Here is a 15,782-nt window from a genome sequence, read left to right on the forward strand (position 1 = left end):
CCGACCACAGGCGGGAAAAAAATTAGCACTAAGACGGAAACTAGTCGAAACTTACAAAGCCATTTCTTACTTTTAAGGTGTTCTGTAGCCAAAAAAGGAAATGTTCAAAATAGTAAAAATGTTTACTTTACGCGACATATACGACATAACAAAGATCGTATTTTTCTCCCCAATGTACATCAACAAATCAGTTTTAACCGGGTATTTTAACCTCGAGTGGTTTTAACTTTGTAACGTGAATAAATCAAGGACTGCAAACACGAGAGCCGAGAGCTTTCCTTCGTGTGAACTAAACAAATAAAATAATTGCGTCCTGTTTTCCAGTCGTGCGTGACATCGCATCAGTAAGCCAATCTAGTGCTGTGAAAACACCCCACGCGGAAGTCATTTGTTTTCGTCATTGACCAACCTATCGAATCCTATTTCTGTATTCCATGAATGCAGAGAGCCCCACCATTCTGCCCACATTATGAACTCGTGGAGGTTACCCATTGGAATTTCAATTAAAGTGGGATAGTATAAATTGAAGAGTAATCAAGTTCACTCCAGCAAATGAGCATTGCACTGCAGAGGGGAGTAATGCGTATCAGCCAATCACCGGCAAACAAAATGACGATTTTAAATGGTTTTGCGCTATGTCTCGTTACGTTCTTCGCAGTTGTACATTCGGAAGACTTTTATAGAGGTAAGTCAAACAGTGCTTGTTTTTTGTGAAATGATAGAACGTAAGAACAAAAAGAAAACAGATAACTCTCTAAACTTTTGATAATAATAAACTACATGTATAGTAATTAAAACTGCAAAGTACGAGATCCTAACTTTACAATCACTAAATAAGCCCATTTATGTCGATCATACCCTAAGTTTTTTTTAGCCCTCAATCTAATTCTTTATGCAACGTATGCAATATCTTATTCGGAAACTGTTATTTGCTGAGTTAAAATGTTAGTGAATTATATTTAGTAAGGCTCATAACGGAATAAATTTGAAGCAGTCCGCCTATAGATTTTATTTTTCAGAAGACAGTTATTGGTAGCTGGATATGGATTTTATTAAGATGTGAATTATATCTTAATGCTCTTCTTTTGAGTCACTTCACCTCATTAAATCAACCTTACCCTCACTGAAATTTCCTTTCGCATCAGTTTATGAAATAAGAATTTTTATTAATAGTGAGGTTCGTGAGAAAACCATGATACGAAAGACGATGAATTAATTAAATTTCAATAAAGGGATTAACTCAATAGTAGAAAAGAAAGAATGAAGACAATGACGATCAATCGAAAGATAATTTAACAATTTGCACAGCACGGACAATTCACGCTCATAGTTCATTGTTGTTTTGGTATTTTTTTAAAAAAAACGTCACAGCTTTTTGCTGATATTTTTCCATGAATTATGGTCTTGTTGTGATCAACAGAGAAAAAACCCTCCGCAAGGAGACAACACGAATTTTTCTAATTTATTCGAGAAACTGAAAGTGACAAAACATAGTCTTTTAACTTTTGCAAATTAAGGAGAGTAGAAATGTTTATTTGGTTTTGTAGTTTTTGTGCTCTGTTCGTAAAGTTAAAGGTGAAACACATGCCGATTTAATCCGCTCTTGAATGACGCCTTGTCTCAAGTTCTTCGATCCAATACGGGACTTTCCTGAAATCCAACTGTGGAAAAGATGATAAACCTTCCACTTTGCCTCATTGTCACTTAACAAGACATTGCTAAATGATCATGATATCAGAACAATTAACCTTAGACTCGTTGATACGGTGTATCAATTGACTATAAGTTTCCCCGAAAGGCTGATTAACTATCTTTTCCATACCTTGAGGCTAAATTTGGGTACTTTGCCAGTTTCAGTATTTCAGCTTGACAAAAGCAACTGACAAACCTTGTCGGGTTTAAATCTCAGGCTTATGATGGGTTCTCTGAACAAATAGAGCTGTTTTAGAAAGCCAGTCATAAAGAACTAAAACGCGACTCAGAATCTAATGAAGCAAGGAAATAGATCGGTGCATGCGTGTTGAGCACAGTAAACAAAATCACTGTCATCATGGTCATATAATAATGAATACAAAACTATTTTTGTGCACCAGCTTGACAAAAGCTTGACTAAAGCAACTGACAAACCTTGTCGGGTTTAAATCTCAGGCTTATGATGGGTTCTCTGAACAAATAGAGCTGTTTTAGAAAGCCAGTCATAAAGAACTAAAACGCGACTCAGAATCTAATGAAGCAAGGAAATAGATCGGTGCATGCGTGTTGAGCACAGTAAACAAAATCACTGTCATCATGGTCATATAATAATGAATACAAAACTATTTTTGTGTACCAAAACGCGGCCTAGAAAATTCAGTGAATACGTCAGGGGCTTTGAAAAATTGCTACGGTCCCATCTAAGACTTAACAGTTTTTGGAGTTTGCGGCTCACTAGTAATTTTAATTAACGGATGTGTGAATGTTCACGCCTAAAAAATGAACAGAAATACTTTTGTGCTGATAAAGACAGGAAATCGACAAAATGTTAAACTTTAACACTTGGATGAACTTTCTGAAATTGAGTGTCTGTAGTCTGGACCCTCCTGAGTCTAGAATACCTGAGCTTCCCTTAGTCATTCAATACATTCATTGAAAGTTTTGCTAAGTTGAATTTCTAACATGACCTTCCTGTCGCACATTTGTAGATCTTTGAAATTTGCCACTGTTTTTTTTATTAACTTTGTTCGCAATAGGCGTGTATATGAAAACTCTGGCCTTTGAAAAAGTACGTTGTCTTTGGTTGGCAACATTCCCCTGCGGACATGTATTATTATATTAAATTGACACGAAATGTAAGCACAATTATCAAAGGGAAATTTGCACTCTTTTTTGTCTGAGTATTGAAATTTGCGTGATAAGGAGGGTATATTAGTGCCTATGGAAAATTACAGCTATTGTTTTAAAAGAATTTTTGCGCCTCGCCGAATCACTTGTTAAGCAAGTGACAAGTCGATCTAGCAAAATCACGCTGTTACTTCAGACTCCAGCTTTCTTCTTTCCAAGTGTTTGGATTTTTTCCGTTTTCCCTGCCAAACTCAATATTATGGTTGCAGTTAAATAGTTGCGCTGGGTTGTAAATTCAAGCCTGCCATTTTCTATTTACCATAATTATACGCCTTGGAGGCACTATTCACGGAGACATCCAACGCGAGAGTCAGAAAGAGTTAAAGTATTGAAACTAGAGTCGAAAATGAACAAATTGCAACCAGCCAGCGAGGTCTGAGGTCTCTTTTGGAGAAAAGCGGTGTTCATTTGGCTATATTTCTTACTGAAAATTTCTGGTTGATTGCACACTTTTCCGAACAAGTCAGGAAAATTTTTTCATAAACTGAATTAAGACCAAGTCATTACACATGATGTTCTATACTATTCAACCATAGCCTGCGTGGTAGGCGTTTCAAAGGGAAGGAAAAAGGGGGAAAGGGGGTGCGGGAAGGAACCTTCCTCGCGTGCCTTGAGTCCTCATGCCCTGATTTCCCTCCTCGGCTTCAAACCCCTACCACGCAGGCTATAACATTCTGTTGATAAATTATTTATGGTTATTTATTTATATTCAGAACTAGTTTTTTTACTTTTAACATATCTAAGTCCAAAAAACATAATTAAATAGAGGCAAAACCTCAGAGACAAACCAATGAGATAGCCGGAATTTATATGGACCAAAATCACTGAGTACAAGAACATAAAGAAAAATCAAATAATACAGGATATCTGCCTACTTTTTCATTTGATTTTTCTCTCTCAATCATCTTGCCGTAAAGATCAGTTTAATTTTTCTCTCTTCTTAACCTCTGTCAGAGATGGCCTTTATCTAATCTTAGGTTACTGATTTGTATAAATGTAATTCTTTATTTCGATTTGTTTCTATTTTCCTCAGAACAATGTTCCCAGATATCAGACGTGGTCTTCGTTGTGGACTCCTCGGGAAGCATTGGAAGGAGAAATTTCAAAAGAGAATTGCAATTTGTCAAACAAGTGGCGTCCACGTTCAAGATGGGGCCCAAACAATCACAGATTGCTGTAATCTCATACAGTGACGACGCGAAAGTGGATATCAGATTTGGCGAATACTCCAACGTAAACGACTTTAACGCTGCCGTGGACAGAGTAAGACATCAGCGACAACGAACTCGCATTGACAAAGCTCTCCATCTCGCAAACACCCAGGTGTTTACACAAGTCGGAGGTGCAAGGTCTGGTATTGCTAAAGTTATGGTTATATTAACAGACGGCAAACAGACTGTGACGTCAGATTCTAAAACGCTAGACGTGGCAGTGCGTCCTTTGCAACAAAAAAACGTTACTGTTTTTGCTGTTGGTGTTGGCAAAGCTATTGACATTACCGAGCTGTTGCTATTGGTTGGAGGCAATGGGGATAATTTATTCAGAGCAGAGAATTTCGATGAATTAACCAAACACAGTCTACAGCTGGCTGCTCAGACGTGTAAGAGAATCAAGCCTCCTGCCGGTAAGAAAAATTGAAGAAAACCTTTTTCTGGTTTTGTTATACAGTGGAACCTCTATTCAGGGGACACCCTCGGGACCTAGGCAAGTGTCCCCTGAATAGAGGTATCCAATGAATGGAGGTTGGGTTGGGGTTTATTAATTATACATTGCGTTAGTTGCGACGTAATCAGTTAAAGCTTTCAATTTCATTATAACCAACGACTGACGGATTCCATTCACATTTAGACCGGTTTTCTGATGAAGTTTTGCTCAGTTTTATGAAAACTTATACAGTGGTAAAGTTCACGTTAAACATAATTAAGTTTTTAATATTTTACAAAATTCGTTGTCAGTATTTTTTTTTCCTGATTTCAGTAAAAAAGTATTTTTTGTTCTTCCCGTTCAACTTTTTTAATACTTTGACTTAAAAACGCGTCCTATACCTAATTTTTGTTTATATTCCCCCTTCCTTTTCTGTGTAGTTCACGGCAATTGGTCTGAATGGGCAGATTGGGGTGCCTGTTCGCAATCCTGTGGCACAGGCGTTCAAGGTCGCCGCCGAACCTGTACGAATCCAACTCCCCGCTATGGCGGACGGGATTGTGTTGGTGTTGCGACTGAGATTCAAAACTGTAACTTGAGAGGTTGTCCAGGTAACGACTTTTCTAGCTTTTTATTCTTATAATAAAAACATGCACATATGGTTATTTTAAAAAACACAGCTCAGCAAAAGAAATTTCTCTCTTGAATTCAGTAAATCTTCCAAGTGCAGATTTTTCCAATTTATCCTCTCTTGTTAAAACCTTATCTCGACGTTAACTTAATTTTTTGTATTGGGTTTTATTGTCGCTCTTTATAAAAATAAAATAAAATTGATTTTTTTCTCGCGTTCTGCAGTCTAGTTTCTAAGTTATAGAGGTCTCATGAACGTTAGAACGTTATAAAGACGTTTCTTCGCTTGCACAAAAATTGAGCGAAGTATCTCTTCCAAATGCAGGAGATGGACCTGTTGAAAAGAAAAAATCAAGCCGTGGTCTATTTGTTATAAGAAGGGCAATGAAGCCATTAATGTAAGGTTTTAGCAGAGTTCGCCTACAAATATTTTTCTTTAATCCTATCGTCTTTTGGAAGCGCAAAGAAAATGTTATGTAGGAATCTGATCTACTCAGATTAACGAAAATTTTTCTTACGCTTTGACAACAGCAGACAAATTTTGTAACACGATCTTCAAGTACATGCAAGCTTCATTTCATATTCTCTTTCTTAGTTAACGGCTCGTGGAGCGAATGGAGTGACTGGGGTTCCTGTGGTGTGACGTGTGGTGGCGGTAACCGTAAACGCTCAAGAACCTGCACCAATCCTTTGCCGGCCAACGGTGGATTCGAGTGCCCTGGAGCAAGTGAGGAGACTGAAAAATGCAACTCTAACCCTTGTCCAGGTAATTTACCATAGAGACCCGTTAAGGGTCACGTTCAACAGCGAAGGGAAACGTCAATTTGTTCCACATGACCATTTTTTTTCCTTTACTAGTTGTTTGCTATTCATTATATCCACATAGAAAACAATTATCATGCCCGGTTCATCCGTAAGAATAATTTCGCAAAATATTTATCTGTCCCATCCCTAATTTGAGAATTTGTTAATCTGTATCCTGCTTTCACGTTTTCCGAACACGCGTTTCTTAGGGCGCTTTCCATTTGTCTGAACTGGTCGGCTAGACGATAGCTAGACCGGTAAATCTCGTGCATACTATATAAGATTGACTGATCTGACTGGATAGTTTGGATTAAAAGTAAAATTCTCATTATTAAGAGAAGTTCCTGGCCGGTCAGTTCTAACAAATAAAAAGCGTCCTTAATCTCACTATTCACAGGAGCTATTGGCATCTGCATTTACCTCGCAGACGGTGTTTCCTTTCCATGTAGTTACCAACTGTAATTATTTCCATTTTTACCACAGTTGATGGAGAGTGGGGTGACTGGGTAGAATGGAGCGTCTGCTCTACCTCCTGTGGACTGGGCACTCAGAGAAGATTCCGGTCCTGTAACAAACCACGCCCAGCCTTCGGAGGACGTGAGTGCACTGGCCCGAAAGATGAAACACGCAACTGCAGCCAAGGTCCCTGTCCAGGTAGACATTACATTGCATACCGAATACGATTAAGATAGTTGAAAATTATTGGATGTGATTGAGAATATTGTGATGAAAATTAAAATTAAGGCAACGAATATTTTTACTTACAGTTGATGGTCATTGGGGTGCTTGGGAAGAGTGGGGTTTCTGCACCGAATCCTGTGGTGGCGGAGTTCAAAGGCGAGTAAGGACATGCAACAATCCACCCCCCGCTAATGGCGGCCAAGACTGTCGAGGAACACAGAAGCAGACACAACGCTGCAATATACAGGCCTGTCCAAGTAGGTTATTAAGACATTCGTCAATACTACTGGTTAATCATATTTTTTGTACTTTAATACAACTGGTATATCAGAAATAGTTTAAAATGCATAACCGTCTAAGCCAGCTACTTTTTCATATTGCAGTTGACGGTCAATGGAGTAAGTGGATAGACTGGTCTGCCTGTTCCAGGACTTGCGGCATTGGACAGAAAAGACGTTCACGAACTTGTACCAACCCACCACCAGCACACGGCGGCAAGAAATGCGCGGGAAAAGCTGATGAAACTAAAGAATGCAGTAATAGAATTTGTCCAGGTTGGTTTCTGAACTGTCAATGGACTGATCGATTACGGTGCATTGTTGCCCGTTCTAGTTAATATTAGGAACCTTAAGCAAAGACGTTTTTGAGCGACGCACGTCAACCGGAAGTGAGGCCTTCTCCCTTTTTATATGCCTTGACGCTAACAAACTTGTATTGCTGAGTTTCTTTTCTCTTTTAAAGACGATTTACCCGAGAGTTTCAACCAAACCGCTCCCCAATGGTGCAAAAAGTCCACTTCCGGTTGACGTCCGTCGCTCAAAAACGCTGTTGCTTAAGCTCCCTATTAATAACTCTATCTCCTCACGGAATAACCTTTGTCCCATCATTAAAAAAATTCAAGGAGAGTTCGACTGAAATCTATTCTTCCTCCGACGAACTCTTTGAGCATCATTGACACTGAATTAAAATTTGTAAAGGGGAGCGATTATTGTAGCATTCGTTAAAATAAATCTTAAATTTGAGACTTACTAATAAATGATTTGTCGCTATTAGGTTTATTAATTAAAATTATGTTTTAATTTACCTGCAGTTGATGGTCAGTGGAGTGACTGGAGAGACTGGGAGCCATGTTCAACAACCTGTGGGGCTGGAAACCAGCAACGCACACGTTCGTGTACCAAACCACGCTCAGCTTTTGGCGGGAAAGAATGTGTCGGCCCCAGGCGTGAATCGAGATCATGCCAAGGAATTCCCTGTCCAGGTAAACAAATTTAGTTAAACTCTGTCTAAGACTTTGCCATTATTCTATGACGGCTCACACAGGAAAGTTGATAAACATTCTAAACGATTCTTGCAGTGGATGGCGAGTGGAGCGAATGGAGGGACTGGGAACCATGTTCAAGAACGTGTGGAACTGGGACACAACAACGTGTACGGTCATGTACCAGGCCACGCCCAGCTTTTGGCGGTAGAGACTGCGTTGGTAACAGTAGAGAAACTAAAACTTGCGAAACAAGCGCTTGTCCAGGTAAATACATGCTTTAGAGAGGTAGAGTGGCGCAGTTTACGCCGATATGGCCTGTGTTCGTATCCCGTTGTCGACACCACATTTTGGTCAAGTTTCTTTTTGGCTCTTTCCATTGCTCTCCGTCCCTCACCCACCCACCCACCTCCCTACAAAAAAGAATCCAAATTACAATTTACAGGAAACATTTCAATGGTTGAAAGTTAAATCATGTAAATCCTGCCATATTTCACTCCATAGATTTCTCAATTTGGCATTTATTGTTGAGAGATTCCACTCGTTAAATAATTATCTAAGATCACCACTTCAATCAGTTCAAACAACGAGACATCCTAAGGTTTGTGTTGATAGCATTCCATTTTGGTTTTTTTTTTTTAATCTACAGTGGATGGTGACTGGAGCAATTGGAATAAATGGACAGCGTGTACTAAGACCTGTGGGGAGGGGACACAGATCAGGATTCGCACATGTGACGATCCCAAACCATTGCATGGGGGAAAGCAGTGTGAAGGTGCGGCACAAGAAGCCCGTGTTTGTAATACAAGAAAATGCCCAGGTATGTTTTTAAAAATGTTCTGATGGTCTTAGTTTGTTAATTATACTGACAACAACAACAACAACAACAACTTTTATTGACCCCTTGTACTAAAGAAAAATTAAATTTACATGAAATGAAAATTAAAGCTAAAACCAACAATAATTTTGTTTGAAAAAAACCTTCCGCCAATCTTCACATTCAATTAAACAGATCTTTTTGCAGAAGAGCTAAAAACAACAATGTTAAGTGAATTTCCTACAAAACACGCAAGTAATAGCCCCGTCATGTTTGTCACGCTCAAGCGTTTTGCCGTCCTCCTCTTCCTGCCGTCCTGTTGCGTCAACTCACTAATGTAGTAAACAAGAGAGGAGTCGTCACTTTCTTTTAAACAGATCTATTTGTAAAAGACCAGGAAACATAAATGTTGCGTGAAGATCACAAAACTCGTGAATAATAACTGTCACGTTTGTCACGCACAAGCGTTTTGCCGTCCTCTTTTTCCTGCCGTCCTGTTGCGTAAACTCATTACCATATGCTTCGCTGCCAAACTTTCAGATCTGTTTTTTTGAGCGGAAAATTACTCACTCACGTTTTCCATTACTTATATTATCAGTTGATGGTCAGTGGAGTGGGTGGAAACCTTGGAGTGGGTGCACGCGATCTTGTGGCAGTGGAATACAGACTCGTGCTCGTACGTGCACTAATCCGAGCCCCGCCCATGGAGGACAAGATTGTGTTGGTCTAGGAGACGAGACAAGACCTTGTAACAATAAGCCTTGCCCAGGTAAATTATAAGATTTCAGCATCGGTATTGCCTTGGCCATCACATGGTATTGCCTCAGATACATCAGACACTTACTCAATTCTGGAGTTTACAATACTAGAAATTGCTCGGGTTTGTGTTTAAAGATTTGCTAATGGTTTTAGTTAGCAAGAAGACTTAGAATTAGTGCTATTCAGAAATTTAAGCTAAAGAGATACAAGATCTTTATAAATGTCACCACAAACACAAATAGTTCTCTGAGACATGAAGTAATTCTAACGTATATAAATTCCGTTTTTCAACATTAGTGCTCTCAATTCATGGCGTTTTATCATCATTCGCTTCACTGCCGAACTCTCAGATCTTTATTCTGGATGGAAAATTGCTTACTTACGTTTCCCCATTTCTTATTTTACCAGTTGATGGTCAGTGGACTACCTGGAAACCTTGGACTGAATGCACGCGATCTTGTGACAGTGGAATTCAAACACGTGCTCGCACGTGCACTAACCCGAACCCCGCCCATGGAGGGAAAGATTGCGTCGGTCTAAGTGACGAGACAAGACCTTGTAACAAAAATCCTTGCCCAGGTGAATTACAATTAGCATGAGTAGTGTCTTTGACATCAAATCACAGTGTCTTAGATATATCAGATGGTTATTCAATTGCGTTTTGTAATGTGTACTAGTCGAACTTCCACGAAAAGCTTAAAGCCGTAAGTCTATCTAGTCTAGACCTTAAGCTGCTTGTTCACAAAACAAAAGTGAAATTGTAAAATTAGCTCGGAAATATAAAAGTCTTTGTCACGAGAAATCTATTTCATATGATGTAAAATTCCAAGTATAAATCTTGGAAATTAATGATTCCCTCTCTCTCTATTTTGGTAAGTTGATGGAAACTGGACCGAGTGGAGAGCCTGGGGAGAATGTTCGCTGTCGTGTGGCGGTGGATATCATTCCCGTTCAAGGTCTTGCACCAGCCCTCCTCCCAGGCATGGCGGGAAGGATTGCCCTGGAGAAAACAATCAAACTCGTCCTTGTAACACACAATCTTGTCCAGGTATAAAAATATGCGTACCTACTTGCCTACTTCGCTGAGTTTAGTTTGAGGGTCAAATAAATAGTATCAGGAGATGATAGTATCTCTAGTAGATAGATAGTATCTTTTTTCTAATATTTCTAGAACCCTTGATTTTGAAGTTGGTCTGAACAGGAGCCTGTGGCCATTTGAGTTTCAAATGTCATCTTCTTCACTGATTTACCTTAGCTCGTTTTCGGCTTTCTATTTTGCATGAGTTTTCATTTATTTAGAACAAATCAGAAAACGAATACACATGATAGCACATACAACAAGCAAGATGAGAGGCAAAAATCATTCACAACTTTTGGAGAAGCTTATTTTTTTTTTATCATATGAACCGTTCGGCCCCACGGGCAATTTCTTTGGAAAACCATATGAAAAAAAGTCCCGTTTGAAGGCCGTACACCTCAAGTGATAGGGCCGGAAAAACGACTATGGCTCCGCTAGAAAAGAGTACTGATCGACACTGGTCGCTCAGTCAGAAGAATTCAAAAACACGATAAAAAATGCTTATTGACTTAGTTACGTTCAGGGCTGGACCGCAAAAGACTTGGCTCACGGTCAGGAAAACACGGAGCCAAATCTTTTCCCGTCCGGCCTTCCCAGTAATTAAATAAGTACATAGCATTGAAGCTGACCGGAATTCTTTCTTTTCAACAGTTGATGGACAATGGAGCAACTGGATCAAGTGGACGACCTGCTCAAAAACATGCGGTAAAGGAGAACAAATGAGAACTCGCAACTGCACAAATCCAGCACCACGTCACGGAGGAAAACAGTGTACTGGGCATGCGCAGGAGACACAGAACTGCAATATCAAATCATGTGCAGGTATTTATCATGTGTTAAAGCTTATATTGCAATTGCTTTGAAGCACTGCATTGCAGACTTTCACTCGGCACTGTATATAAGATGAAAAGGCGTTTGCCTTAACATTTATTTCACTTTCTTCCCCTTTTTATCTGCTTTACATGAAGTTTTGTCTACCTTGACGTTATTCATTTGTTATGAGCCAGTTCGTCATTTACAGAGAGAAAATGTTAGAAGTTTATTTAACATTTCTTTTTTACTCAACAGATTGCTCTGAAATCGCTGACATCGCCTTTCTCGTTGACGCGTCCGAAAGCATGACAATGAAAGACTTTGAGACACAGAAAGAAGTCATAAAAAAGATTGCTGCAACTTTTGACGTTGGACCAACAAAATCACACCTCGGATTGATGACTTTTAGCAGTCATGCACAAGTACGAGTCAAGTTTAGAGACAACTTAGACATGCGCAGTTTTCAAGAGACGGTAAACAAACTACCATTTGCTGCTGGAGGTACTCGATTTGATAAGGCATTTGAAGAAGCAGCTAAGAACCTCTTCTCGCCTAGTGGAGGTGTCCGCTCCCATCTTCCTAAAGTATTTGTTATTCTTACGGATGGTAAACAAAGTGCCGATTACGACGCCGTGCCGATAGAACAATCCGTGCTTCAGTTGCGCCACCTTGGAGTTCGTATTCTCGCTTTAGCGATTGGAAGCCAGGTCGATATGAATGAACTACTACAGATTGTTAATGAACCCAAAGACATCTACGCCGCAAACGATTTTGATACGCTTTTAGGAAATACGGATGAAGTTGGAAAACTGACCTGTGGCATAGTTAAAAGACCAGGTAAGTTGAAATACATTAATGTGTATGTTAACTATCCCGTATTTACCAGGACTCGTCTTATTCAACAAGGCGCGCAAAACGTCTTCAACATCCTACTCTTTCCAAAGGTGAATGGAAACGCCCCAAAAGGTGATCGATCAGCTAACTTAGGAAAATATTTATAGTTTATTTCTTTTGTTTTTAGAACTTTTGTGCGTCGAGAAGGCTGACATTGCATTCCTCATGGACGCCTCTGAAAGCATGACAGAGGACGACTTCGAGAAGCAAAAGAACTTCGTAATGAAAGTCGCCGAATCTTTTTACATGGCACCAAAGACAACGCAGTTTGCTCTTGTAACATATAGTAGCACTGCTACTATGCACATTCGCTTCAAGGACCATTTTAACCGGGACTCATTTAATGCAGTGGTAAAGGGACTTCCCTTTGCCGCTGGAGGAACACGATTTGACAGAGCACTCAAGCTGGCCGCCGAGGAGGTTTTCACAGCCAAAGGTGGCGCGCGTGTTGGCGTGCCAAAAGTAATGATCATCTTAACAGATGGACGTCAGAGTAATGATTACGACGCGGTTCCCATTCAAGACGCCGTAATTCCTCTTCGGCAGCTTTCAGTTCAGATTCACGCAGTAGCCATTGGCAGCCAAGTAAATCGGCTGCAACTACGCAAGCTTGTTACGAAAGAAGGTGATATCTTCAGTATTGAAGACTTTGACAGCTTAGTTAACGAGTCTCGACAACTCGCTACCAAGACATGCGGCACCATTACAAGTCCACCCTCAGGTAAATAAGAGAAATAACAACCCACAGATTAATTTTTTCCGCGATTACATAACTAAAAAAACAATAAAATGATATAGGACACCGAATCGGACCGAGTCGGATATTGGCAGATATTTTGATGCTTTCGTTCTTTCGATTTTTTCAAGGATAATTGATGGAGCGATCTACTCAGCAAGTCATTAATTCTATCAAATGCAATTCAGAAATAAAAAACTTTCCTTGACTAGACTTTGAGCATTCGTTCCTTTTCCTCAGATTAGCAAGACACGTGAGTTGCTTATAAGTATGCAAATTTACGGCAATAATTGAGAGAGAATTTTTGCTCTTCTTCTTCGCGGACGTTTTTCTCTTTTTATAAAAATAGGAAAACGAAGAGTCTGCTCACAGTCTTTTCGCTAGACGGAACAGGTTCCACAACGCCACAATAAGTTAGAGTAGTTATGTAGAAGTTATGGTGAACATTTTTATTAACATTATTTGCACGCATGAGCTAACGTGTCCATTTTCATTACTTTTATCCCAGCGTAAACGCCATGAGAGGGTTGAGTTTGTTGTTGGTTCTCTCCCTTGCTCCGATAGGTTTTTCTCCGGCTACCCCGGTTATCCCCTCTCCTCAAAAACCAACATTTCCAAATTTCAATTTGACCAGGAATCAGGTAGACGAAGAAACACTATGTGTGTGCTACCTTCAAATCGTTATTTTATTTTATTTATTTTCATTTTATTTACTTTTAATTAACAGTCTCGTTCAAAGGAGCTGCTGCCAAGCAGAAATCGTGTTTTAAAAACGTGGACATTGGATTTGTCATGGACGCCTCAGATAGCACCACACCACAGGAATACCAACATCAGAAGGAACTCGTCCAGCAACTCTTCTCATATTATGATATCTCCAGAGAGGACACAAGAGCCGGAGTAGTCGTCTACAGTAGTAACGCTTTCACCATTGTCGGCCTGAACAGCTACAAGGATTCATCGGTTTTTAGGCGGGCCGTGAATGCTCTGCCACGAATAGGTGGGGGGAACAGGAAAGACAAGGCTCTTGTAACAGCTAGGAGAATGTTCAAGGCTAAACGACCTCAAAATCTTGCTGGATCTGAAAAGCCATCTCAGCTTTTGGTTTTCATTACTAAAGGTGCACAGTCCACTGCTTCAGATATACTCCCACTTGGGCGCGCAGTACACCCACTTAGAAAGCATGGTGTTAGGGTTGTGGTCGTGGGCATTGGCCAAAACGTAGTTTATCGGGAACTGAGGAATATCGCGCAAGACTCTAAGGACATTTATCTGGCTTCCTCGCTAAGTGACGTGGATAAAGTATCACACGACTTGATGAAAGTTATTTGCAAGGTAAATTATTCCCCTCCACAAAGCCAGCATTTCGGTTAATGTAATGGACATAAAATGAGTAGATAGCGATTCTGTTACTTTACTTTAATGAATCATAGTGAGAACGTCTTGTCCGGCAAATTAATGCCAGTTCAAACTGCAATGGACTGCAAACGAATTTGTAGCAAAACGTAGGATTAACTATTATTGATGAGGATTAATTATTATCATCAATAGTTTTTCACCTCAATATGGATTCCAAAACGTTTTTGAATTTTATCTAAAGCGACTTCAGCTGTAGAAACATTGGAAACTAAAGCTTTCACGTAAAAACCAAATATGGTCACGTGGACATTTAAGAGTACTGCTTTAAGTGCGCGCTATAATAATTAAATTTTAGATTTAATGCTGCATTGATCGCATAGATAATGTTATAAAACAGTTGGTTCATGCTTCAACTGTGCTTATATCAAGATATGAAGCACTTGGGATGTTTGGAGAGCACTCAAGAGGCTAAACCCTCTATTTCGCGCATGTTTCATATCTAGAAACCACGCACGCTGACGCATAAGCCAATTGTTAATTCACTTAGCTAACATTGTCTCAAAATGAGCGAAAGTTCTGCCAACAGAAAATGTTCTGGAAGTTCATGGATCTGATGGCGTTTTCTCATTTTTTAACTTGCAGTCATGATGGACCTCACAAGCAAAAAGACAAATTGTTTGAAAATAATGGATGTTACTATGGAAAAGAACGGCGTGATGTTTGCAGTGGAGTACAATCCGCACTGCAAGTACCAACTCGCACTGAACTCATCAGGTGACAAGTCAGTGCCCTCTTAGAAGACGTCTCAATTATCAAAAATAAACTTCATCAATTCGTCTTTTCACTCCATTTGATTGATTTTTTTCAATATTTTAGACTAAAATTTTTAGCAGCTGCGCAAAAAACATTGATACGTCTCTTAACAATGTGAATATAGAACAATTAATCAATTTTCCTTATTCTTTATTTTGAAAGCCAATTGCAACAATTCCGTATCGGGCGGCTCATTTGGTGCCAATTAAGTGATTTGAGCAGCTGACTGAAAAATTAATTTTGTACAAAGAGAACATCATTAATAATATTTAAGAATGTAAAATATAATTTCTTAGAAGGAGCAAGCTCTGATTTTATTTAAAATAATTTTTAATATTGAGGACTCGAGAGCGTTTGACAATATTTAACTGCTTAAAAAATGGCAAGGTAGGCATTGCATGACAAAGGATGCTTGTAAATATTGTAATGTAAGAGGAAAAAGAATAAAAGTGATCGTTTATAGTACAAAACACGTGTACATGTTATAAAAATAACTGCCCCTCTCCTTTTTAGCATCTTTCTGCATCGCATTCTACAGAAAACGCCATTACTCCTCAGTAGTATGGACAGTCTATTACTATTATATGAAGCAGTGGGTCTATTTGGCGTAAGC

At 39.4% G+C, this 15,782-nt stretch overlaps 1 protein-coding gene across 1 annotated transcript; it reads left to right on the top strand.

The window, feature by feature from the left end:
• Nucleotides 1-609: 609 nt before the first annotated feature.
• LOC140932322 (coadhesin-like) lies at nt 610-15,215 on the top strand. The gene is made up of 18 exons (XM_073381944.1): nt 610-685; nt 3,914-4,504; nt 4,965-5,135; nt 5,750-5,920; nt 6,442-6,612; nt 6,726-6,896; nt 7,023-7,193; nt 7,730-7,900; nt 7,997-8,167; nt 8,550-8,720; nt 9,316-9,486; nt 9,885-10,055; nt 10,354-10,524; nt 11,206-11,376; nt 11,623-12,204; nt 12,389-12,982; nt 13,725-14,332; nt 14,999-15,215. The coding sequence occupies exons 1-18, from the start codon at nt 610-612 to the stop codon at nt 15,002-15,004; spliced, it is 4,509 nt and encodes a 1,502-aa protein (XP_073238045.1). The 3' UTR covers nt 15,005-15,215.
• The last annotated feature ends 567 nt before the right edge of the window (nt 15,216-15,782 follow it).

Source organism: Porites lutea, chromosome 3 (genome assembly GCF_958299795.1).
Source record: "Porites lutea chromosome 3, jaPorLute2.1, whole genome shotgun sequence".
NCBI lineage: Eukaryota > Metazoa > Cnidaria > Anthozoa > Scleractinia > Poritidae > Porites > Porites lutea.

What these genes read in the sequence shown, in the direction of transcription:
- LOC140932322 (XM_073381944.1), top strand. Translation starts at nt 610, where the DNA reads ATGACGATTTTAAATGGTTTTGCGCTATGTCTCGTTACGTTCTTCGCA. An exon ending in CGAAACAAGCGCTTGTCCAG is followed by an intron (nt 8,168 to 8,549) that starts GTAAATACATGC and finishes TTTAATCTACAG; the next exon opens with TGGATGGTGACTGGAGCAAT. An exon ending in TAACAATAAGCCTTGCCCAG is followed by an intron (nt 9,487 to 9,884) that starts GTAAATTATAAG and finishes TTATTTTACCAG; the next exon opens with TTGATGGTCAGTGGACTACC.